The sequence below is a fragment of the Callorhinus ursinus genome, unplaced genomic scaffold (genome assembly GCF_003265705.2).
Source record: "Callorhinus ursinus isolate GAN/ISIS: 27379988/994484 unplaced genomic scaffold, GSC_fseal_2.0 scaffold19, whole genome shotgun sequence".
NCBI lineage: Eukaryota > Metazoa > Chordata > Mammalia > Carnivora > Otariidae > Callorhinus > Callorhinus ursinus.
This window is the reverse complement of record NW_027397081.1, coordinates 6406614-6434187: the sequence shown is the minus strand read 5'-3', so window position 1 is coordinate 6434187 and position 27574 is coordinate 6406614. Positions and strand designations below refer to the sequence as shown.

At 40.5% G+C, this 27574-nt stretch overlaps 1 protein-coding gene across 2 annotated transcripts in view; it reads right to left on the bottom strand.

The window, feature by feature from the left end:
- Positions 1-7678: 7678 nt before the first annotated feature.
- Positions 7679-27574, bottom strand: part of DDX10 (DEAD-box helicase 10) — a 267172-nt gene continuing 247276 nt past the window's right edge. The window contains exon 18 of one of the 2 annotated variants that reach the window (XM_025893722.2): positions 7679-8357. In XM_025893722.2, the coding sequence (XP_025749507.1) occupies positions 8180-8357 (178 nt within the window). In that variant the 3' untranslated portion in view covers positions 7679-8179. Of the gene's footprint in view, positions 8358-21312; positions 21513-27574 lie in introns of those variants that run through there. The other variant, XM_073903699.1, reaches the window with a different exon arrangement.

Sequence of the window (27574 nt, the reverse complement as noted above, 5' to 3'; positions counted from 1 at the left end):
AAGCAGACTCCCTGCTGAGCAGGGAGCCCGATGTGGGACTCGATCCCAGGACTCCAGGACCATGACCTGAGCCGAAGGCAGTCGCTTAACCGACTGAGCCACCCAGGCGCCCAAGAATTTGCATTTCTAACACATTTCCAGGTAATGCTGATGCTGGTGGTCACACTTTGAGAACCACTCATCTGCAATATTGGTCTTAGATTCACTGACTGATAAAATCCAGGAGGGCTCTGTCACCTCCTCTGGATATCTGGAGATCTGTATTTTTTTTTTCCTGCTTTCTCTCTCTCTTTTTTTTTTTTAATACTGGGTTGGTCCAACTCAGCATGAGGAAGTGATGTCTTCTGACAGAGACCTGTGCCTTCACAGGCTCAAGAATCTGTTGTATGGGTTGCAGACACCCAATGCAAGGTGCGCCTCTGAATGCAGGCCTCGCGCATTCAGATGTTGGCAGGTGACTTTCTCAGGGAGTTGACGGGATCATTTCATGGTATTCTGATGTGACTGGCTTGGACAGGAAAAATATCACAGTTCTTTCCGAAACTGGTCATCCCTCATTATTTGGAGTTTACATTCTTCTGTTGAAAGTGCATTAGATATATTGTATCAAAATCCTTAATACCATTATAATATGCATACCTGTTATCCCTCAACTTCACTTCTACAAACTTATTCTAAAGGATATAGTAACAGATGTGTGCAAAGATTTAATCGTAAGGACGCTCATCATAAATCTGTTTAAAAGCAAAAATTTAGAAACTACTTAAATGTTCAATCATAAGAGATTAGACTATATAAAATATGCTGCATCTGCTATGTGTCATTTTTAAAATAAACTTTTCATTTAAAACTTTTTCATCATTAAAAAGACTTACAGAGTAATTGTGAAGCTAGAACAGAGCTCCCATAGGCTCTGCTCCCAGTTCCCCTGTTTTTAATATCTTAACATGATTATGGTACATTTCTCACAATTAATGAACCAATACTGATAAATTATTATTTACTAAACTCCATTCTTTATTCAGATTTCCTTAGTCTTTATCTAATGTCATATTTCTGTTCCAGGGTCCCATCCAGGACACCACACTATATTTTGTTAGCATGTCTCCTACTTAAGCTCCTGCTGTAAGCATTTCTCAGACTTCCCTTTTTCAGTGACCTTGAGAGTTTTGAGAAGCACTGGTCAGCTGTGCTGTAGAATGCGTCTCAACGTGGATCTGTCTGACGTCTCTTCTCATGATCAGATTGAGGTTATGCGTTTAGGGGAGGAAGACCACGGAGGCAGCATGCCATCCGCATATCATGGAATCCAGAGTGTGCACCGTCAACCGTCGCAGGCCGCTGTTGCTAAGGACTTGGCCACCTGGCTGAGGCGGTGGTTGTCAGGTTTTTGCTGTGAAGTTACTCCCTTTGTTCTCCCCTTTCTTTTCATACCGTCCTCTTCGGAAGAAAGTCACTATACATGGCCCACCTCCTTGAGGGCAGAGTATCTATGTAAGTTATTTGGGATTCTTCTACATGGGAGATTTGTCTCTTCTCCCACATTTATTTATTTAGTCATTTATTTAGGTCAGCGTGGACTTATGGATCCTTATATATATATATTGGGTTATAATTCAGTCCTACTTCATTTATTTTGTTGGTCAATCTTTCTCCACTCTGGCCATTGAGAGAGCTTTCAGTTGGCTCCCATACGCCCTTTTGGCAGACCACTGCATTGTGAGCTTTTTCTTTTTGAGCACTTTCTTACTTTCTGGCATGACAAAGTGCAAAGGCAATTCAGTGGAGGGAAAAACAGTCTTTTTGACAAATGATGTTGGATCAACTGGATATCCACATGCCCAAAAAGGAAGTTCGATCTCCATCTTGCACCACAGACAAGGGTTAATTCAAAATGCAGTATGAATCTGAGTGGAAAACCTAAAAATATAAAACTTTTAGAGGAAAACATAGGAGAGAATCTTTGTGACCTTGAGATAAGCAAAGACTTCTTAGATATGACACCAATCCCATGATCAACAAAAGAAAAAATAAACATCATCAAAATTAAAGGCTCTGCTCTTCAAAAGGTAATCAGGAAGCAAGAGAATGAAAAGACAAGCCACAGGGTGGGAGCAAATATTTGCAAATCATGTATCTGATAAAGGACTTGTGTCCAGATCAGATAAATTTATAAATTTCAAAAAGAAAATAAGCAACCAAATTAAAAAAAAAAGGGCAAAATATTTGAAGACACATTTCACCAAAGAAGACATATGGATGCCAAATAAGCATATGAAAAGATGCTCCATGTGGTTAGCCATGAGGGAGATGCGGATTAACGTCACAATGAGATACCACTACATTACCCATTAAAAGGGGTAAAATTAAAAAGACTGATCGTGTCAAGTGTTGGTGAGGGTGTGCGGTAGCTGGGACTCTCACACACTACTGACGACAATGTAAAATGATACAGCCCGTTTGAAAGACCACCTGGTGAGTTTCTTAAAAAGTTAAATATACAACTACCACCTGAGACAGCCGTTTACCCAAGAGACATGAAAACACGGGACCACATGCACAGACTTGTAAACTTCCTGGCGGTTTTATCTGTAATTGCCAAGAGTGGCTGTTTTCCGCCTGTTGGTTAAAGGTAAAGGGATAAACTGCGGTATGATCCACACAATGGATTACTCCTCACCAATACTATGCACTGCAACACGGATGCATCGCAAGATCGTGCTGAGTTCCAGGAGCCAGACAAAAATGAGTGCATACTGTACGACCCTATTTATATTCGATTCTAGCAAATGCAAACCAATCCACAGTGATTCAGAAAGTATCAGTGGCTGGCTGGGAAACGGGGAGGGGAGGGCAACACGAGGAGACTTTTAGGGCCTATCTATGGGTATTGGTCCCGATCCACTATGCACATGTAGGGGTATGTGCACAGGTCCGTATTTCTCAAACCGTGCACTTTAAACGTGGCGTTGATTCAGTCTCAGTTGTACCTCGAAGTATGAAGGACTGGGAAGGAGGGAAGGACAGACAGACAGGGAGCAGATACGACTCTTTCAAGGAGTTCCACATATCAAAGAGAGAAATGGCGCTGTGGCTGGGAAGGGATGGTTTTGGTTGAAGATGGGAGACCCCCCCAGCACGTCTGCTCACGGATGGGAAGAGCCCAGGCGGGAGGGAAAAGTGATAGTACTGAGGAGCGAGGACACACGAGCAGCAGTGACATCCGTGAGGAGGCAGGGGGTGGGCCCAGGCGGGAGCGCGGACAGTCCGTCCCCGGCGGCGGGAGGGAAGGCACGGGGCCCACCAGGCGCGTGGGGGGGGCGCGGCCGTTTGGGGACGGTCTCGGGACTGTTTCTACTTTCAGTAAAATCGGAAGTAAGGTCATTGGCCAAGATGAAGGAGGAGGAGAAGTTTCGGAGATACGACAGGAAGAGGGGAGAGCAGGAGAGACAGACAGACAGACAGACAAGCTAGGATAGCCGCACCCGAAGGCCGGCGGAGGCCAGCGCTCCTGAATTTTCTAGCGGCTCCAGACCACAGGACGGACAGTTCTCTTCACCTGCCTCCCGCCGCCGAGGGGCTGCTAACGCGCTTGGGAAGCTGCCCCTGCCCCCAGGCTGCAGAGCCCCCGGAGAGCGGGCTGGCCTTCACCACGGTGGCCCCCGCCTGCCCTCCTTACCCCGCGCTGGCTGGCCGGGCCACACTCCTCCCTACGGACAGCGTCGTCCGGGCTGCTGCGCCCGCGGGCCAGCCTCGCTGGGCGCCGAGTCCCCGGAGCCGCGCCCGGCCCACGGTACGTGCGGAAGGGACGGCGTCTCCCCTTCTCCCGCCCAAAGCTTCCGCCTGTTGACGCCCCGCATCCCCGCGCCAATTTCTCCCGTTGGCCCCTACGCTTCTGCACCTTGCTCCGTGTCCCAGGTGCCTGCCACGTTTACCTCTACGGGCAGCTTGCTTTTTTGGCTTGAGAGGCAAGAGCGAGGTCCCGGGATTTGTTCTCTGGCTGGTTCCCCGGGGTCACCTGCGGGGGGCTGCCTGTGAAGCTCACACCCCGGCTGTCTCTCCTTCCCGCCTCTCCCCTCATTCCTTCAGGGTGAGCCATGGGAACACTTCTGTGGCTAGCCGCGGGTATGATTTCCTCACACCCTGCCCTGGCCTGGGTAAATAATCCGCTTATTAAATCCCTTTAGAACGATGCTAATTTGTGTGCACCATCTGTTGCCTGCTGGGACTCTGACAGAACCCTATCTGTGAATAATGATTTTAATAACTCTCCAAATTCCATTAGTGCCTTGCTACTCAAATGTGACCAAGGGCCAACGACGCACCGTCACCTGGAGCCTGTAAGGAAGGGAGACTCTTCGGGCCCTGCCTCGGAGCTGCGGATCAGGATTAGCTCTTTGACTGCCGTGCACACTGAAGTCTACGCAGCAGGCCATGCGAGGACTCTGGGAGTTTACTGAAGCTCTTCTGGGTACAGAAACCCCAGAGACTCACTCAGACTGGTTGAAGCAGTGGAGTCCTCCACCTCAGGAAGTGAAGAAGACAGACTTGCACAGGAATCTAATGGGACCGAGAAGAAAGTAAAGCCTCACGGAGACAAGCCTTAGGAGGGTCCGTGTGGATGTCAGACCTCAGCAAGCCGGGTCTGCAGGTCTTCACTGCTCTGGCCCAGACCCCCTCCTTCCCGTGGATTTGCCTCACGCTCTGCGACCAGCTGGCTCCCTCACCATGTACTCTTCCCATTTTTGCCAGCGTTCTCGTTCACTCATAGCTGTACCTCCCTCCCTCCTAATCTGAGCTCACTTTCCGCCCATCATGCTCCCTGGTCTGTCTCCTAACCTCATCCTGCTGACTACCTAAATTTCAGTTTCTGAGAGTAAGGACATTATTTACCCAAGTTATCCCTGTTTGGACAGAGCTTTTTGTACCAGCCGCTCTCGCGGGCTCATGGCTAGCCTTTGGGTTGGCTGCCAACTCCTGATTCAGCAGGCACGGGGTATTAAATAAAGCATGTCGGCCCTGGGCTATCTGATCAGCAGATAAATCACACCGTGATCACACTTCTGGTTAAAATGGTCTTATAGGATGTGAAACAAGGTTTCCAAATATTGGTTGCAGGCTCCTTCTCCTCCACCTGCATCACCACCTCCCATCCCTGCTTCCTCCCCACACCTCCCCAGAACATCTGCATCCCCTGGCAGACTCTGACAGGCATGGAGATGACTTTTCACGTTCAGGGTATTTCAAATGTTGTATAACAAAATTAATTACATTTAATTAAACTTACCCATTTTTTATAGCTCCAAACAAATCTAAAATGCCATGTTAAGCTTATGAGATGGCAGTCCTCCAAAGGATTCTGCTGCTGGGTGTATCTGCTCTAAGAGACTCATGCAATTTGAGGGATCATCTTACACGAGTGGGTCTGACAAATGGCCTCTTGGCCTCAGTGAAGCATCAGGCAAGAAATGAGTCTCTGGGTCCTAGGCCATGTCACCACCCATGTCCTCCACACTTCCTGAACTCCAACAACTCTCTCACACAAAGTCATCTTCCTTTTTCTACCTCTTTTCATAATGCATGAAAATGATGAACTTGCTTTTCTCCCCCTCCACTCTATGGTTTGTATTTCTCACAAGTACAGAGGCTGGCATATGGTAGTTGCTGAATGTATTAACATTTATTGAATGGATGAATGTTCTTGCTCATTGGTTCTGTGTTTCTTTTTTTTCTGTGAAAAGCCCCCAAGTTTCACTGGGTTTCTTGCTCCCCAAGATCTAGAGGGCACATGGTGGCTACAGGTCTGTGTGACATGTCCTGTAATCACCTTGCACCCAGACTGAAGCAGTATCATCTCTCTGGTCCATGTTGGTCTCAAGGTTAGTGGGCCGATGGCCACACCAATGCACCTTAAAGTCTCTGCTTCTAACAGGCACACGGCCACTTCCACCACATTCCACGTGGGCTAACGTTAAGTCACACGGCCAGGCCCAAGAGGAGTGTAAGGGGAAAATGACGCTTTTCCAAAGGGGAGGGGGTGCAGTGAATATTTGCTGAAAAATAACACCATACAAGAACACTGAACAAAATCTATCATGCGTTGTTTACTTGAGTTTTCTACCAATACGGTTCTGATATCTTAATTCGTTTTCAAAACCAGCAAACTAAAATCCCTATAATGTATATATTAGTCAGGATCTATTCAGTTCCAGGGACAGAGTACAACTCAAACTAGTTTATGAACTAAAGGCCTGGCAATATATTTATTCAATGTTTACAAATACAGAGTAGTAAAACTGCCCTACTTCCTCATTTGGTTCAGAACAAACAAAATCCAAAACTGCACGGAGTGAATTCAATGGTAAACCTTCAGTTTACATACTCTTAGATCCTCCTGTCCTTTGGAAATAGTCAAGGCCACGAGATCCTGTACCAGAATCAACATCTTCCCACGTTGTTGTACCCTAAATTCCTTTCCCATCTATAGTCATTCTTCCCCATAATAGCCATTTTATCCAGTTCTGATTTCATCACACTGTATCATTCCTACCAGAGGTGACAATGCAATGTACTACAACACACCTTTTAACAAACTGTCTCGGACTATTCCTGTTTATTCATTAATTCCATAAGCACGTCCTGAGAATCCATTATGGGGCAGGTGCTGTATTTGGCTCTGGGGGGTACACAGGATGGATAAGCACGGTCTAGAAACTTGTCACGTAACAGGGGCAACAGGCTTATAAACAACGTCTGGAACAGTGCACGATAAGCACCAGAGCAGAAGTAAGAAACAGTTAGGAAGAAACACGCTCAGCTCAGTGCTATGCAGAGAATTCTGGCCACCGTGGAAGGCTCGGCTAGAGAAATGAGAAACAGGAGGCTGGAGCACCACGACCAGCTAGGAGGTCACTGGTGTGATCCGAGCGTGGCAGGAGGAGAATCTGAGCTCTGACTGAAGACAGAAGCTGGGAAGATGAGGGAACAAACCATGTAGAAGAGTCGTATGAAGAAGAATCAACAGAACCAGCACAGGGAAGGGTGGTCAAGGGAGAGGCTGAGAGTCGCTGAGTTTCCCCATGTCGCCCACGAGGGATGGATACCAATTGCACAACAGAGACAATGTGGACTCTGGCTGAGTTGGAAGTGTTTTGGGGATATCCAGGTGGGACATTCCCTCCCTTGGATTCATGTGTGATTTGGACCAGTTATTGACAATTACTTGTGTTTGCACGTGGAGCGGGAAGGAGCCAAGGGAGAGAATAAAGGATGATAAATACATGGTGAAACCAGCATGCCAAGGCCCAGATTCCTTTCCCCACAAAAAATCTGACAGTTATTTGTAACCAAAAACAGGCTCTTGCTTGATCTGCTTCTTACTCATTATGAGGAGCTAGCTCTGGGTAGGGCTCTGTGGTGTGAGCTGAACACGGCTCTTACAGAAGACCTACAGCCTGCTGGATGCTCACTGAGGGACGGGTTTTGGATCACAGTCTTCAGATTCAGGACTTCTATAGATTTCAAAAATGGCTATGAAATCTGTAAGTTAAACGGTATCTTTAGGAAGGCTAATTTCAGAATATGAAAAACTCACTGTCAGGAATTGGCCAAGCATTTTACTCTCAGGAACCTTCCCCCAAGAGTGCTCTCATATTATTGAACACAATGAAAACATTAATACTTTATAGGAAATATGTTTATTATTGATCGTCGCAATTCAAAAATACTCTTTTCTCAGGGCTGGTCCATCATCCTCTGCCTCTTTAGAGATATTAAATACATCAAAACTGTGAGCAATTTTGTTTTACAGTACATAGAAATTTCTGTGTGGTAAGCAAGAGAGGAATTTCTAACAATGAAACAAGGTCTCCAGAAGTTGCCAGTAAAACAAAGGAAGCGTCTCCAATGACAAGACCTAGGAACTCATGGGTAAAATCTAACAGAACACATGCTGGAAAATGGGATCAAGAAATTATATAATCCACCTGCACTCTGAGTTTGCTCTGGGATAGTGCAAGCATGTCCTGTGAAAGAAGCTTAGAGATTGAATCACTCCAGTCTGAAGGAAAGGTCCCTCGGGCGTGGGACTCATGTCACCTAAGTGTTCCGAAGCCACTTGTTTTTCCAACTTCTTGTCCTCATGACCAGAGGTTTCAAATCGGAGAAGAGCACGGAGTATCTAGCTTTGACTTTTGAGAAGATGTAACACCAGCTCTTCATCCTCTGCTAAAGACAGGCCTGTATCCAAAGGCTCTAAGGTCTCCCACTTGGCCTTCTTTCTGTTACGACTAGTGGGTCCCACGTCTTCCACTTCACCGTTGTTCCTTTTCTTCATTCCCTGCTTCTTCTTGGTATCACTGGTGGGAACAAATCCAATGATTTACTTGATAAATAACTAAATCCATTATGAAATCAAACACTTCAAATAGGACAAAACTACCAGAAACAGATAGTTGGTAAAGTGATACTGTTATTCAAGAGAGAAAGAAACTGTAACAACATCAGGATATCTGTGTCCTAAGTCCCTTCCCATTAACAGATGGGGGGAGAGGGCCTATTATGCACCAGGCCACTGTGTGGAGTACTTTGTACACAAGGTCTCGTCCAATCCTCACAATCTTAGGGAGCTATGGGTATATTATCCACAGTTTGGGGACACTGATGGCCTGTAGACTGGCTGCAATCTGTGCTTGTCCTGCCACATCAACCGCCACTATTTAAAGTTAGGTTATCCTTTAGGTAGCAGTCTGTAGGCTCACAGGTATCAGGACACCAGACACTAATACCTGTTTTTTAAGCTGTGATATAAAGATCATGAGTAAAACGGAACCTCAAATATTGAATTATTTAAGACATCAAGTAAACCTCCCCCATTTAAAATCTGTATCTAAGACCCACATATAGTCTTGGAAAAACAAACATTATTGCAGTATTCTACTCTCACTACTTTTATTTAAAATAGTAATGGAAGTACTAGTTGCTGCAATCAAACAAGAAAAAAAAAAAGGCATCCAGATTGGAAGGAAGAAGTAAAACTGTCACTATTTCCAGACATGATATTATATATGGAAAACCCTAAAGACTTCACCAAAAAAACTACTGGAAATAAATGAATTCAGTTAAGCTGCAGAACACAAAATCAATGTACAGTAATCTAATGCATTTCCATATTGGAGTAGCGGAAAGAGAAATTAAGAAAACAATCCCATTTACTATTGCACCAAAAAAAAAAAAAAAAAATCAAATACCTAGGAATAAATTTAATCGAAGAGGCAAGAGACCTGTATCTTGAAAACTATAAGACATCAATGAAAGAAATTTGAAGATGACAAAAATGGAAAGATATTCTATGCTCACTGACTGTAAGAGTTAGTATTATTAAAATGTCCTACTATCCAAAGCAATCTACAGATTCAATGCAATCCCTATCAATATTCCAATGGCATTTTTCACAGAACTAGAACAAATAATCCTAAAATTTCTATAGAACCACAAAAGACCCCAAATGTCCAAAGCAATCTTGTAAAGAACAAAGCTGGAGGTATCCATAATGCCAAATTTCAAAATAAACTACAAAGCTATAGTACTCACAAAGCTATAATACTCAAAACAGATGGTACTGGCACAAAAACAGACACACAGATCAGTATCACAGGATAGAGAGCCCAAAATAAACCCAAGTTTACACGGTTAATTAATCTGCAACAAAGGAGGCAGGAATAAACAATGATTAAAAGACAGTCTCCTCAATCAATGGTGCTGAGAAAACTGGACAGTTACATGCGATAGAAGGAAACTGGACCACTTTTTTACACCATACACAAAAATAAACTCAAAATGGATTAAAGACCAAATGTGAGACCTGAACAATAAAACTCCTTAAAGAAAATATAGGCAGTGATCGCTGGGACACTGGCAACATTTTTCTAAAAATGTCTCCTCAGGCAAGGGAAACAAAAGCCAAAATAAATTACTGGGACTACATCAAACCAAAATTCTTTTGCAGTGAAGGAAACCATCAACAAAACAATAGGTGACCTGCTTAATGAGAAAAGATATTTGCAAATGACGTATCTGATAAGTAGTTAAAATCCAAAAAATATAAAGAACTTCTACAACACAACACAAAAAAAGCCAAACAGTCCAATTTAAGAATGGGCACAGGACCTGAATAGACATCTTTCCAAAAAAGACATATAGATGGTGAAAAGGCAAATGAAAAGATGTTCAACATCACTAATTATGAGGGAAATGCAAGTATCAGAATGGCTAGTATCAAAAAGATAAGAAATAACAAGTGTTGGCGAGGATGTGGAGAAAAAGGAACCCTTGTGCACTGTTGGTGGGAATGTAAACTGGTGCAGCCACTGTGGAAAACAGTATGGAGGTTCCTCAAAAAATTAAAATAGAAAAATCATATGATCCAGTAATTTCACTACTGGGTATTTACCCTAAGAAAATGAAAACACTAATTCAAAGAGATATATGCACCTCTATGTTCACTGCAGCATTATTCACAATAACCAAAATACGGAAGCAACCTAAGTGACCCTTGACAGATGAATGGATAAAAAAGATGAAGCATGCATATTTATTATATATATAATGGAATATTACTCAGCCATTAAAAAAATGAGCTCTTGCCATTTTTGAAAGCATGGATAGATCTGAGGGAATTATGCTGCTAAGTGAAATAAAGGCAGACTGAGAAAGACAAATATCATATGATTTTACTCGTATGTGGAATCTGAAAAACAAAACAAATAAAAAGCAGAAACAGACTCATAAACATAGAGAACTGGTTGTTGCCAGAGGGAAGGTGGCAGGGACAGCTGAAATGGGTGAAGGCAGTAGGAGGTACAGACTTCTAGTATTGGAATGAATAATTCATGGGGATGAAAGGCACCACATAGGGAATATAATCAATAGAATTGTAATGGTGTTGTACAGTGACAGATGGTGCCTATACTTGTGGTGGGCACAGCATAAGGTATAGAGTTGTGGAATCACTATGTTGTACAAATGAAACCAGTGTAAGATTGTGTGTCAACTATATTCCAATTAAAAAACCCAAACAAACATTAATTCAGTTTTCTGCATACACCTGAGGCACAGACCATAAAAATAAAGCTAGTTTCTGAAGGTAGAGGAAGTCACTTAATACATTAAAAACAGATGAAAAGGTAAAAACATTCTCAAAGTGTTTTAAGATATCATCAACATGTTCAAAGATGACCCAATTACTGGATGCAAGATTAAAGCAAAATAAAAAGCCCTTCTAGTAGTCTTTGTAGTAGTGACCCTTTGTTAAGGGCTTACTAATGGCCTGGCACTGTGCTACATGCTTTACACAGATTATATCATTCGTACGGGGATCATTAGCTTCATTCTACAATGATTAAATGACTGTACCCAGATTATAAACAGGGGAATCAAACCCAGATCTGAAGGACTCTAAATTCAGCTCCAAAGTCAGGCTACTGAAAGCAAAGAGTTGACTTGCTTTAGTCAATATTTGGAAGACAAGAAAGAAGAGAATTAGCTGTGGAAAGAGCACTGATTTGGCACTAACAGTCAAACCTTAGCCAATCAATTACCATTTCTAAGCCTTAGTCTCTTTATCTGTAAAGATGAAGATTATATAATTTACTTAGCAGAACTGCTGTATGAATTACATGAAATTATATAAAAGCAAGAACATCGTAATATTCAATACCTGTTAATTTCCTTTCTGCCTATAAACTACTCCCTTTCAAATAAATTCTTACATTGATGTTATACAATAAAAAGAAATATCACAGAAATATTATATTCCAAGCATATGATGTATTCCAAAAAAGAACAAATTGCTCAAGTTCCAATGGAGTATATTACTTCTTAAGAAGTACGCCTAGATATGAGTGAATGTGTCTAATCAGCATCACTACTTATGACCAGCTTGATGCAAAGCCATAAATAATTTCCCATTTCCCCTCCAGAAATGCCCAATGCTCTGACTCAGCAGACATTCTCTCTCACCATTGGAAGAAAGACAAACTAGACAGCACTATAAGGTTATTTAAAGCCACAAACAACTGCATTTTGAAACAGTGCTCAGAGAGATGAACATCTTTCGAAAGAGTTCCCCACAATGGGAATTCAGTTAGCAAAGACAGCAATTCTTAGTGGAAACGGGCCTTAAAAAAAAGTATTGAGTCAATCTGCTTGAGTATTGCCAGTCCTGTGCAGTCCCACTAGACTAGGTACATGGTTGATTTGGTACAGGGTAATACTGATTTTTGCCCTGCTTGTTACTTCAAGTGCATCTCAGAGCAGCTCATCAGAAACAGCCTAATTAGTGAGCTTTACTAATGCATTTTGTTAATGTGCTCTTGAACATTACATTCCCTGCAGGAAATAGCTGGTTCAGATAATAAAAGGAAAATGGGAAATTTATGTAACCCAAATATTTTCATAATTAGCAGCTTTGCTTCTTCGTGGACCAGTTCAAATTCTAGAAAGGTATTTTATCCTACTTTCCACAGCAAATAAGTAGTAATTTGTGTAACAAATTAATTATTAAACAATAATATAGATATTCTATAGGCAATTCACCCCAAAGGGGGAAATGTAATGAATCTAGGAAACATAAGAAAAGCAAGAAAGCAAAATATGGTCACAATGTGGTCTCTTCAGAAAACGCCTCCTCCAAATGGTGAGGTACTACAGAGTGAGGTCAGCAACACGGCTGAACAAAACATCCCTGGTTCGTGTCCCCTCCCAACAACATGTGGCATCCACCCAGGGACAAAAATGCTTCTGTGGGAGCTGTGGGATCCAGCAGTCGATGCCAAGAGACCTGAGAGGAGTCTCACCCAACCATGCTTTGGGAAATAGGCATCTAGACTACAGTCCCAGCTGTGAACTGGCTCCAGCTCTTCTCAGCAGTGGGAGAACACCATCTTAAACAATTACCCATGGATGAGAGGGCTCTTGTGGGAGTCCAGTTTTCCAGGGGGTAAATTCTGCACACCAGTGGAGGAAAAAAAAAAAAAGTACCAGTTTGAACACACTGGAGAGGGTAAGAGGAACAGTTTGACTTCACTCCTATCACCCCTCCCTCCAGATGGCAAAACTGAGGGCCGAAAGATCTTAGCCATGATTTTTCCCATGGTGGAGTGTTAGAGCAAGTGAGTGCCCAGCTTTCCCAGCTGGGTGGAATGCTGCCCAAAAGGCCCATTTCTCTCTCACTCCATCCGGAGTATTAGATCATTAACTGCATGGCTGGGGGCAAGAGGCAGGAAAAGGCTGGGAGAGTGACAGACAGGACTCTCAGAATAAAAGAATGTGAATCCTACTCACTGTGTCATGGATTCCATCAAGAACCCCACCCATGAACCAATGGACATGCCTTCTACACAGATCCCTCCAACTGGCCCAAGGGCACCCTCCAGCACTTGTATGCCTCACCCATACCCCCTTACACCTATGTCCAGCTTCCTGTTCATGCTCCTGACGGTGCTGAGAGTAAGCTTTGGCAGATAGCTACGGAGCATGACCCAAATCTGCAGGTCAGAGAAAGACCACTTCAGCATTAGTGCCATTCTTGGGAAAGCAAAAGGGAGGTTGTAAACATTTGGCCTGATATGTTTTAAGATCAAGAGAAGACATACAAGCTTAAAAATTCTGGCACAAGAGAGAGCAAGAAGTGTGGAGCAGGTGAGTCCACAGAAGGTCTGAGAAAGCCTCAGAATCCCTAAGATGACCTAAGGATGACAGAGGGCATTTCTCTCTTGAAGTCAGTTAGTCAAGACTAAAGGAGGTGACTGTGACCACAAATATGAAGACAGCAACACAAAACTTCAAGAAGTGTGACCAATCTAGGAAACATGATGCCACCAAAAGGTCACAGTAATCTTCCAGTAACTGATCTCAAACACATGAAGATCTACAGTTCACTGCATAAAGAATTCAAAATAGGGGCACCTGGGTGGCTCAGATCGTTAAGTGTCTGCCTTCGGCTCAGGTCATGATCCCTGGGTCCTGGGATCGAGCCCCACATCAGGCTCCTGGCTCAGCGAGAAGCCTGCTTCTCCCTCTCCCTCTGCCTCTCTCCCTGCTCATGCTTTCTCTCTCTCTCTCTCTGTATCTCTGTGTCTCAAATGAATAAATAAAATCTTAAAATAAATTCAAAATAGCTGTTTAAAGGAAGTTCAATGAGGTACCAAAAAAAAAAAAATCAACAAAACCAGGAAAACAATGTATGAAAATGACAAGTTTAACAAAGAGACAGAAATCATTTAAAAAAAAAATTCTGCAGCTGAAGAATACAATGAATAAGATAAAAACCTCAGAAGGGAGGATCAACATCAGAATGGATCAATTAGAAAAAAGAATCTGTGAGTTAGAAGACAGAAACTTTGAAATTATCCAATCAGAGGCGAACAAAGGGAAAAGAATGAATGAGAGTGGGGAAAGTCTACATTATCTACAACACACCTTTCAAAAGAAACACTCTGTAAATTATTAGAATCCCAGAAAGAGACAAGAAGAGGGGAGCAGAAAGCTTATATAAAGAAATCATAGCCAAGATCTTCCCAAATCTGTGGAGAGTTTTGAATGTCCAAGTTTATAAAGCTCATAGGTACCCAGACAAATTCAATTGAAAGAAATCTCCTCTAAGACACATTATAATAAAACTGCCAAAATTCAAAGACAAAGACAGAATCTTAAAAGCAGCAAAAGCAAAGAAGCTTGTAACTGACAAGGGAATTCCTAAAAGGCTATCAGCAGATTTCTCAGCAGAAACTTTACAGGCTTAGAGAAGGTGGGATGATATGAAAGAAAAAAATTCCAAATAGATATTCTATCCAGCAAAGTTGTCCTTCAGAAATGGAGAGATAGACTCTCCTGGACAAACAAAAGCTAAAGGAATCCAAGCTGATATGAAAGGATGCACAGTACATGAAAACCTATGAAACTATCTAATATACTGGTAAAGGTAAGTATAAATTCAAAATATGGTAGTAGAGGGGCGCCTGGGTGGCTCAGTTGGTTGAGCGATTGCCTTTGGCTCGGGTCATGATCCTGGAGTCCCGGGATCGAGTCCCACATCGGGCTCCCTGCTTGGCGGGGAGTCTGCTTCTCCCTCTGACCCTCCCCCCTCTCATGCTCTCTCTCTCTCATGCTCTCTCTCTCATTCTCACTCTCTCAAATAAATAAATAAGTAAAATCTTAAAAAAAAAAAAATGGTAGCACAGGAGTGCCTGGGTGGCTCAGCTGGTTAAGCGTCTGCTTTTGGTTCAGGTCACAATCCCAGAGGCCTGGGAACGAGGCCCACATCAGGCTCCCTACTCAGTGGGAAGTCTGCTTCTCCCACTGCCCCTCCCCCTGCTCATGACGGCTCACTCTCTCTCTCACATAAAAAAAATAAAGTCTTTAAAAAATAATAAAATAAAAAAATATGCAAGTACCAAAAAAAAGTGCTAGCTCTATAATATGGTAGTGTTTACCACATAACTCCAGTATAAAGGTTAAAGGACAAGAGTATTAAAAATAACTACAGCTACAATACTGGTTAATGAATACACAGTATATAAAAAGAGGTAAATTGTGACACCAGAAATGTAAGAAGACGGAAATAAAAAGATAGAGTTTTTGTATGCAATTGAAATAAGCCTTTATTAGTATAAAACAGACTGTTAGGGCGCCTGGGTGGTTTAGATGGTTAAGCGTCTGCCTTCGGCTCAGGTCATGATCCCAGGGTCCTGGGATCGAGTCCCGCATCAGGCTCCCTGCTCCTTGGGAGCCTGCTTCTCCCTCTGCCTCTCTCTCTCTGTGTCTCTCATGAATAAATAAATTAAAAAAAAAGAAGATTTTTAAAAAATAACAAAAAAAAAGACTGTTATATCTATAAGATGTTTTATGTAAGCTTCATTGTAACCCCAAAGTAAAAACCTACAGCAGATCCACAAAAGATAAAGATAAGGGAATGAGAGCATATCTCTGTAGGAAATCAATTCAAAAAGGAAGGCAGCAAGTGAGGAAGAAAAAAACAAGGGACAACAAAACAGCCAGAAAAGAGTTAGATAACATTACTAAGTCCTTACCTATCAATAATTATTCCAAATTAAAATGAATTAAATTCTCCACTCAAAGGGCATAGAGTGGTTGGATGGATAAGATCCAACTATATACTGCCTACAAGAAACTCACTTCTTCTTTAAGGACACACAGTCCCACGGTAAAGGGCTGGAAAAAGATATTCTATGCAAGTGGAAACCAAAAGAGAGCAGGGGTAGCTGATTACTTCTATCAGACAAAATATGCCATAAGCCAAAATCAAAAGATGAAAAAGATCATTACATGATGATAAAGAAGTCAATTCACTAAGAGAATATAATAATCATAAATATGTATATACACCCAACACTGGAGCACCACAATATATTTAGCAAATACTAACAAATCTGAAGGGAGAAATAGACAACAATACAAGAAGAGAGTATTTCAGTAACCTGCCTTCAACAAATGGCTAGATTATCCAGACAAAAAAAAAAATTAATAAGGAAATGTTAAAATTGAACTATACTTTAGACCAAATGGACTTAACAATTCCACCCAACAGCAAAAGAATACATGTTTTTCTCAAGCATACATGAAACAATCTGCAGGACAGATCATGATAGGTCACAAAACAACTCTCAGAAAATTTTAAGAAGACTAAAATCATATTGATAGTGTATCAAGCTGGAAATCAATTACAAGAAGAAAACTGAAAAATTCACAAATATGTAGAAATTAAATAACAGTCCTGAACAACCACTGGGTCAAAGAAGAAATTAAAAAAAAATTTTTTTTTAAATCTCTGGAAATGGAAACACAAAATATCAAAATCTGTGAGATGCAAAGCAAAAGCATTTCTAAGTGGGAAATTTATAGTGTTAAAAGCCTACATTAAGAAACAAGGAAGATCTCTAATAAACAACCTAACTTTATACCTCAAGAAACTAAAAAAAGAACAAATGAAGTCCAAAGTTAGCAGAAGCAATGAAATGCAAAGATCAGAAAATAAGAGACCAAAAAACAAAAGAAAAAAACCCCAACAAAACCAAGAACTAGTTTTTTCTAAAGATAAACAAAACTGACATTTAGCTAGACTAGGTCAAGAAAAAAGAAATCAGACTCCAAGTAAGAAATGAGAAAGCAGACCTAACAACTGATACCATGAAAATATAAAAGATCATGAGACCACGATGGATTAATTATACAACAACCATTTGAATAACCTAGAAGAAATGAATGAATTCCTAGAAATAGCAACCTAACAACACTGAATCATGAAGAAACAGGAAGTCTGAACAGACCAATAATGAATTAGGAGATTGAATCAGTAATCAAAATCCTCCCAGAAAGTCCAGAAGCAGAGGGTTTCCCTAGTGAATTCTACTAAACATTTAAAAAAGAATTAATGCCATTCCTTCTCAAACTCTTCTAAAACACTGAAGAGGAGAGAATATTCCCAAACACATTTTACAAGGACTGTACTGACCTAATGTCAAAGCTAGGTAAAAATACACAAGAAAAGAAAACTATAGGTCAATATTCCTGATGAATACAGATGCAAAAATTATCAACAAGATACTTAGCAACCCAAACTCAACAGCATATTAAAAGGATCCCACATCATGATTAAGTTGGGATTCATCCCTGGGATGCAAGGATGGTTCAACATACCCAAATCAATAAACATGATATACCAAATTAATAAAATGAAAAATAAAAATCATATAATCATCTCAATAGAGAAAAAGCATTTGACAAAATTCAACATCCTCTCTTGATAAAAACTCTCAACAAATTAGGTAAAGAGGGAATGTACCTCAACATAATAAAAACAATATATGAAAAGCCACAGGTAACATTATACTCAATAGTTACAGGTTGAAAGCTTTTTCTCTAAGATCAGAACAACTAAAAGACACCCACTCTCATTATTCCTATTCAATATACTAGAAGTCCCAGCAAAAGCAAGCAGACAAGAAAAAGAAAAGGCATTCAAATCAGAAAGGAAGTAATTTTGTTATTATTTACAGATATGACTTTATATATAGAAAAATCCTAAACACTCCACCAAAAAAACTGTTACAACTAATAAATAAAGTAGGTAAAGTTGCATGATACAAAAATCAACATACAAAAATCAATAGCATTTCTTTACACTAGCAGCAAGTTATCTGAAAAAGAAATTTTTAAAAAGCATCCCATGCACAACAACATCAAAACCAAACTTGGGAGTAAGTTTAATCAAGGAAGTGAATTATTGGTACACTGAAAACTGTAAAATTTTGATGAAAGAAACTGAATAAAGCAAATAAATGGAAAGACATCCCACAATTCATAGATTAGAAGAATTAATATTATTAAAAGGCCCATAGTACCCCAAACCATCTCTGGATTCGATGAAATCTCTGAAAATTCCAATGGCATTTTTCACGAGATAGAAAAAATTAATCCTGAATTCATATAAAATCACTAGATTCCAAAAAGCCAACACAATCCTAAGAAAGAACAAATCCAGAGGCATCACACATCCTAATTTCAAACTATACTACAAAGCTACAGTAATCAAAAAACAGTAGTATGGTACTGACATAGAAATAGATACAAAGACCAACAGAACAGAATAGAGAGCCCAGAAATAAACCTTTGCACATATGGTCAATTAATACTTGACAAGGGAACAGAATACTCAATGGAGAATGGTCTCTTTCAATAAAAGGGTGTGAAAACTGGAAAACCACATTTAGAAGAATGAAACTGGATCCCTTCCACAAAAATTAACACAAAATGGATTAAAGACTTAAACAGATGACTCCAAACCATAAAACTCCTAGAAGAAAACATAGGGATAAAGCTCCATGACACTGGTCCTGGCAATAATTTTTTGGATATGACACCAAAAGCAAAAGTAAATTAGACTACATCACACTAGAAAGCTTCTGCACAGTAAAAGAAACCAAAGAAAAAAATGAAAAGCTACCTACAAAATGGAGAAAATATTACAAGTCATATACATGATAAAAAGTTAATATCCAAAATATATAGGAACTTATATAGCTCAATAGCAAAAAAACAAAAACAGAAAAACCCACAAATAATCTGATTAAAAAATTAGGCAGAGGAAAGTGGATGGACATTTTTCCAAAAAAGACTTACACATGACCAGTAGGTGCTCAATTATCACTAATTACCAGGGAAATGCAAATCAAAGTCACAATGAGATACGATCTCATACCTGGTAGAATGGCTGTCATCAAAAAGACAAGAGATAACAAGTGTTGGTGAGGAAGCAGAAAGGGAGTATTTGTGCCCTGTTAGTGGGAATGCAATCAGTATAGTCTCTATGGAAACCAGAATGGAGGTTCCTAAAAATATTAAAAACAGAACCACCAAATGATCCACCAATCCCCATTCTGGGTATATATATCCAGAGGAAATGAAAACAACATCTTGAAGACAAGTCTATATTCTCATGTTCATTGCAATGTTATTCACAACGGGCAGGAAATGGACACAACCTAAGTGTTTAGTTCAGATGGGTGGACAGATGATATGGTGTATTATATATACACAGTGAAATATTACTCAACCATGAGAACATCTGCAACCAAATGGATGGACCTTGAGGGCATCATGTTAAGTGAAATAAGCCGACAGAGAAAGATGGAATCTGTAATGATACCACTTATATACAGAATCTAAAAAAGGCAAACTCAGGAAGCAGAGACTAGAACAGTAGTTACCAGGAGCTGGGGGGTAGGGGCAATGGGGAGATGTTGGTCAAAGGGTGCAAAGTTCCAGTTCTGGGGATCTAATGTACAGCATGGTGATTCTAGTTAACAATATTGTATTAGATACTTGAAAGTTGCTAAGATAATAAATGGTTAATGTTCTCATCACACACACACACACACACAAACCTAATTATGTAATGCTATGGAGGTGTAAGCTAATAATACTAGGGTGGAAATCATTTTGCAATATGTAAGTGTATAAATAACATGGTGTACACCTTACACTCACCCAATGTTATATATCAATTATATCTCAATAAAGGTGGGGGAAAATGTGTGGCACTAGAAACCTCTGTTTTACTTATAGCCTGATGAATCAGGTAGAAGGGTTCTGACCCTATATATAGCTAATGTTCAACAGGAGGTTCCTGGATCTAATGAAAACCCGGGACTTCTTTAGGATTTGTTAACAGTCTAATGTATATAACAATGGGTTCTAGTTTCTTGGTTCTTCAATTATTTTCTGCAACTGCTGAAAGGGGCTCGTGTACCTCTCAATCAAGAGTTCTATTAGCTGGGTGCCTGGGTGGCTCAGTCGTTAAGCGTCTGCCTTCGGCTCAGGTCATGATCCCAGGGTCCTGGGATTGAGCCCCGCATCAGGCTCCCTGCTCAGCCGGAAGCCTGCTTCTCCCTCTCCCACTCCCCCTGCTTGTGTCCCCTCTCTCGCTGTGTCTCTCTCTGTCAAATAAATAAAATCTTTAAAAAAAAAAACAACAAACGAAAGAGTTCTATTAGCTGCCCCCTGGTAGCACAGCATTAGTACAGTTTACCAATTAGGTGGTAGAACATTCTGGAAATAGGTCTGCTGGAAGAAGGAACAATACAGGTGGGAAATGGCAGTAACACCTGTGAGTTTTCGTCACGAAATAAGTTTACTCCACTGAACTGAAGGAGGTAAGGTGGCTCACAGTATGAACTGAGAACTACATGGTGTCCTACACAACAGGGCCAAGAGCCCGGGCCTGAGCTCTGTATTTTATTTTTATTTCAGGATTTCTGTGGGACATAAAGTGTCAAACTATCTCCACATTCTTCAAATCTATGAAGTCAGTGTCAAAAAGGACCATCTTACTGCTCAACATTGTAACAGTAAAAAATACTGGTGGATAAAACACAGCTTGAAAAGCAGAAGTATGGCTCAGGGCACTAAACACCCACTGATGCTGTAAAAACAAAACCACCAAAGCAAAAGAATTCAGAACTACTTATCTTTCAGTAATCCAACTAATAAAGAGATTTAATTAGTAACGTCTGGTGTGTCATTTAAAGCACTAATCCTACAACAAAACACAAAAGAAAATTATCATGTTGTAATATGTAATCCGAACCAACAGTAACAGGGAAATGTTACCTCAATGGCTTTGAAATGTTCGTGAAAATGATTACACGAAAGCTCATCACAATACTCAAAGTAAATGTGTGAACCAATTTATTCATCATTAAGAAGAAAAAAGGATTTAACACTGAAATGTGAATTCAATTTTAACATCTTAATAAATACATTACTAATTGAATTTTAAATGGAACAGAACTTTCTTACTTTCTAAATTTTCTAAACCCAAAACCCAAAACTCTTCCAGAAAGTGAACAGGTTTTTCAGGAGGTTTGATTTCCTGGTTTCAACATTTTAACTTTTCAGGTACTTGCAGCTGCCTCGTCACCCCGAGTAAGTACAGCCTGTGAGGAAGGAGAGAGGGAGGAACACCTGGAGTCAACCTGCTGCGTCAACAGCCTTCCTCCTGTTCCCCCTTCCTCTCCTCAAACACGGCCCTCACTTGTTTGGATCAGACACCCCTCTTGTGTGTCCCACCTGTGCCCTTCTGTCAATGCGGCGCCTCCCTCCTGCTTACCCTTCTCCAATTCTCACCCTCCATTAAAGGTACCTGAAACTCCCTATTAAAAGTGAGCTCTTTCCTCTGAAAGCCGACAGTTCTAATTGTTCCTTAGTCATTTTGCACTTAGCATTGCTATTTCCTACCACTAAAGTGATTTCTTTTTCACCTGTACGCAACTTAACTCCTACTTAGAATGTAAACTCCTGGGCGGGAGTATAAATTACTACTAAACTTTCTGGAGGGCACTTTGGTAGCACCTTCCGAAAGTCAAGTATGCTTACCCAGCAATTTCTCTTCTGAGAATTCATCCCAAAGAAATAATTAAGGGTGTGTATAAAGATTTAGTTACAGGATACCCAAGGCAAAACTATTTGTAATTTCAGAAAGCTGAAAACCCAAATGTCCAATCATAAGGGATTCATTTGTTAAATGAGTTATAAAATTAGAAATGAAACACTATGTAGCTATTAAAAACAATGTTGCAGGAAAACAGTTACAAAACCAATATAGAGCAAGAGTCCATCTTTAAGAAAGGCTTGTATGCATGTTTGCAGAGAAAAAGATTTGGAAGATTTTTTTAGATGTTATTTTTGCTGGTATATATATCTTCTGATTTTTCTGTAACAAGCTTGTATTACTCTTTGCAATAAAAAAAGAAAGTTAAATTTGAAGGGAAAAGTAGTTCTGGACAAGGAAAGATTACAATTATTCTTTGTAATTCCACAAAGCTCAGAGGCACGAAAGTAGGTGTGCCATATAAGCTTCAACTTGGATTCCTGGATCCACAGAAGTAAGGGGAACAGTGAGATTTCTTTTGTCAGAATAGATGGGTCATGGGTTACTTTCAGCATTTCAAAATACCTGCAGCTGTGTGCCCCAGACTAAGTTCTGGTATTTCTTTGGTTTGGCTGGAATTTTACTAACTCAGCTTTGTAAACACTTGACACTTCAGACACTTGAGTGGACCGGAAATTGTCTTTGTTAATAAAACAAATGCAAACCATTAACTTTTTATTAACTTTCCTGAAAGACAAAAATCTTTCAAAACACAGGGACCATTGCGGGTGAAAGCAAAAGTTCTCTGTGATGATCAAAATGTTGCCAAGTCACTGTTCCTAGACTCAACAACTGGCTCCATGGACCACAGGCAGAAATTTCTCAGAGTTTGGCTAGTTTTATTTTTTGGTTTTACATATTGGGCTTCTAAGAAAGCCATTCAATAATGGTTTCCATGCTCACTATTCCCCAAGAATAAAAGAAAAAGTTAAAAAAGTCTTCTAAATCTAGATTCTTATTGAAATATCATACATTAAACCTTAATGTCTTCCACATAATACTCACCCCATTCCCACCAACCAATCCTACATGTGCTTAAAGGAAGATTCTTTGGGAAGCACATCTTGGCTCTTCTAATTCTTCAACATTTCAGTGACTGCCTTCTACTGTTACTTAGTATAATCTCTAAGTTTCTCATAACCTGGTATAGGGCTGCCTTTGTACCCTATTCTGCATTATACCCCCTCCTTTAATACACCCCTTGTTCTTTCGGACTAGTTTTTAGTCCTGAACATGCTCTAGGCTCTCAACTAATTTTGCCTCCATTTGGAACTCCCCTTTACTGCTTTACAAATATCTATATCCGCCATACCCTTCAAATCCCAGTTTTGTCATCTCCTCCTCAAAGATTCTACCTTTGGCCCCACTTTATGCAATGTTTGTGCCTCTCCCACAGCACTCATTCTGAAATGAATCATAGGGATTTTGTGTAGATCTCTGCCCTGTGCCTACTAAACTGTTAGCTTTTGAGGTCTGGGGCTGTTTGTCTTCATCCCTGAAGATGGCCTGAATAAAGAAATCATCAGTGAGTGCCCACTCATCTGAATGGCAGAAATCACGACCTTGCTGGGGTTGTGCAAATTTCCGAGAAGGACCCCTACTGCAGTGAAGTAGGCAATGTTTAAACAGACTTTGCTTCGAGTTCCACTTCCGACAGAGTTCCACTATTCGTGGGAGCACCTCCAGAGCATTCAGTCCAGTCTGTGGGTGCACAGGCTACTGTTTGATCGATCCTCTGTTTTGAATAACATTTAAGTTCCTGGGATCCCAAATTTTGGCTTTGCACATGTTTTTCAAAATTATATACACAGGATGAAATGTAATGGACAATTATCTAAATTTTCAGTAAAGGTCAGCTTCTGCCTCCCTCAGAGTGTATCTTCTCAGCTTCTTCTTCCTTTGTCCATTACTTCAGGGTTTGCATTTCCAGGTTCCATCCTTAGCCCTCTACTAGTCTCATTTTCTATCTTCATTCTGCATATTCTCAAGCAGTTCAGTATCTCAACTCTCTTCCATAATGCTAATGACTTTAAAGATATGCATCTTTAGCTCAGAGGTCCTTCCTGACCCCCAGATCTGCATATTCAACCAGCTCCTGGCTATCTCTGCCTCCATCTTCACAGGCACTAACTAGTGCATGTTCTCCCCAAATCTGTTCCTCCTACATTTCCCTTCTGAGTGAACAGTGACACCCTTTTAATAAAGGCCTGGACGTCATTATTGAACCACCTTCTCCTTCACAACCTTGCTTTAATTGATCAATTCTGTACTAATCTCTCTGAAATCCATCTAAAGTTTTCCCAGCACCTAAGTAACTACCTTAATTTAGGCTTTGTCATTCCATCCCCTCCTTCATCTGACTCAACTCTGGGAAGCTTTTCCAGGCCTTCTCCATTTGGGTTAAGTGCCCTCTGAGATGCCCCCTAGGCACTATGCACTGTTCCATTATAACATCTGAAAGTGAGATCGAGTACTTACTTATCTGCTTCCCCCATTAAACTGCAAGTTCCTTGAGGACAAAAACTTTGTCTTATTCTTTGTAGCCACACTGCCCTAGTATCCCAGAGCTCAATAAATGTTTCTTAAATGATGAAGAAAGCCAGTGGGCTGAGTTTCTGTACTGCTAAATATCTGATTGGCCTACTCTATAACATACACGGTCAGTCAGACAGAACAATCCCTAATTAAAACACACTCTTACCTTCTTTGTAAGCCAGTATGTAAGTGGACGTTTAAACCGGTACTTTTCTTTTTTCAAAGAATGCATCATTAATTCCAAAGAAATCCGACAGATCAAAGCCACAGTGAAAATTAAAACATTTAAGTAGAAGGAAAATAACACTAGCAAGAAGCACCCCATAACCTCAAACTCAGAATAAGAAATGAGGTAATACTTCAACATTACAGAAAGAGCATAACCTGGCATTTCAATTCAACAAACAAGTAATCTTTATTTTCTTGGCAACAATACATGTAACTTCTCTAGAATATCTATCTATCTCATAAGGTAAAGAGTATCTCCTTTGTCCCCCAACATGTTTCATGTTGAAGTGGTTACTTTTTAAAACCAGTTACTTAACAGTGACTCAACTAATGTTATTAAATATGGCTCTACAAAAATTTTGGTATGGAGGAAAGAAAGGGGTGTTGGGGGCAGACCTGACTGGAATGCTAGCAACTGCCTAAAACTTGGGAAAATGGCTTAACTTCATGGAGTGTCAATTTTCTAATTTCTAAAATGTGATTACTATCTACCTCATGGAAAGTAGTGATAAACAAGTGATACATGCATAGCAAATACACTGTAAGAGTTAATTTACCTTCTCCAACTCCCCACAGTGGGAAGTATTTTATCTTTTCTTTTTAATGCTACTTGGGTTATACTGGGTTTTATCATGTAAGGTGAAAGCATTTTAATTTAAAATGCCTTGAGTTCCAAATAGTTTTAAGTCTACTGTTAAGGTACAAACAGGTTTTCATTGAAAAAAAAAGGGGGAGGGTCTAAATGGTAGATGAAGTGAAGGCTAATCCCTGAAACCCATCAAACACATAAGGCTACTGAACAACAGTGACCACCACAACCCAGGTTTTGGCTGCTCAGGTTATGTCCCAATGATGTGGAACTGCCCACAGAAAGAACTGCCAGGGAGCTGGGACAGTCAGCAAGGGATGTTGGGGAGGTCTGGCCTTGGTGGGGTAAGAATCCAAGGCAGAGAAGTTCTGTAAGGAAACAGACTTCTGGGTGCTCTGGTAGGTGAAGATTCTCAGCAACAGCAGTCTTTGCTGCTTTTATTAAAATTAAGTCTATCATTATTTGTCTTATATAAAACAGGAAACCTTCAGCTTTGAGAGGTTGGGAATACAGTTCCTCAAAGGGCAGCCCCATTCATAAGGAAGGGCTCTGTTAAGTTAGAATTTCATGTTTGGGGAAATAGGATTTCACTCTGTATGTATTTCCAAAATCTTAAAAACAAACCATCTGATTGTCAGGCTCTACTGTGTTCTACCAGTTAAAAAAAAAAAAAAAAAAGGTTTCCTTATAAAAATTCTTATAGAATGGCTAAAATCTAAAAGCACCAACACCACCAAATGCTGGTGAGAGTGTGGAGCAGCAGAAACACTCATTCATTACTGGTGGGCATGAGAAATGGTATATATACTTTGGAAGATGATCTGGCAGTTCCTTACGAAACTGGACACATTCTTACCATGCGATCTAACAATTGTACTCATTGGTATTTACCCAAAGAAGTTGAAAACTATGTCCATAAAAAAACCTGCACATGAATGTTTATAGCAGCTTTATTCATAATCGCCCAAACCTGGAAACAACCAAGATGTCTTTCAACAGATGAATGGATAAACTGTAGCACATCCATACAATGGACTATTTTATCAGGCCATGAAAAGACATGGAGGAAATTTGAATGTGGATCACTAAGTACAAGAAACCACCCACAAAGGCTACAATACTGTATCATTCCACCTACGCCACATTCTAGAAGCAAAACTATGGATATATGAAAAATACCAATGGTTGCCAGGGCCTGAGCGGCAGGAAGAAGAAAACACGGGGAGGAAAAGGAAAAGCAATGACGAGGTAGAGCACAGGGGACTTTCAGGGCACTGGCACTATTCTGTATGACACTATAAAGGCAGATACACATCATTACGTATTTGTCAAACTCAAAGAATGTACAAGATAAAGAATGAATCTCAGAAGTAAACTATAAACTTTGGGTGACAATGATGTGTGAATACAGATTCCCTGATGGTAACAAACAGTAATAAAATGTTAAAAGAAAAGGCTGTGGTGCAGAGTTGGGGTACAAAGGGAAACTACTTTTCACTAAATTTTTACTATAAAAACTAAAATTGTTAAAAAAATAAAGTCTATTCATAAAAATATTTGCCTAGTTCAAAAGAGTTAATATACCGCCAGCATAGCTTAAATTATTAGAGTTTTCTCTTCTTACCCCAAAGAAAAACATGCTGCTTTAACTCATAATCCAAAGTAACTTTCCAGTCTTCAGTAGGAATGCTCAGATCATCGCGCATTCGCTCTCCTGTTCTCATAAAACCTCAGGCTGCCATACACCCTTCCAGTGGACTGCCACTTTGTGGACGAGGACAGCAGCTGTTTCTTACCCTCCACAAAACCACCTAGCATCAGAGTCAGGGCAGACACACAGGTGAAGGACGATGGCATGAGGAGGACCCCAGGACTCTCCTCTGGCAGGAGTACGCGTAAGTGTATAGCCATGACTATGCTATTAGAATATTCAAATTCTGTTAATGGTCAGAATGTTAGGATGATATTCCTTCATTACTTAAAAGAGAAGGTGCTCAGTAATTCTTCAGGTTTTCCCCTCACAGAGTTTTCCTAACCACCTCATATAAAGTCAACTCACCCAGAGCCTCTCTCCTTACCCTACAGTGATTGCTTTCATGGCCCTCATCAAAGATCCTTTTCTTCTTTTTGTTTACTTCTTTATGGTCTGTCTCCTCCATGGGGAGAGGGGGGGTTATTTTGTGAGAGGCTGGGATCCAGTCTCTTTTCTTTACAGC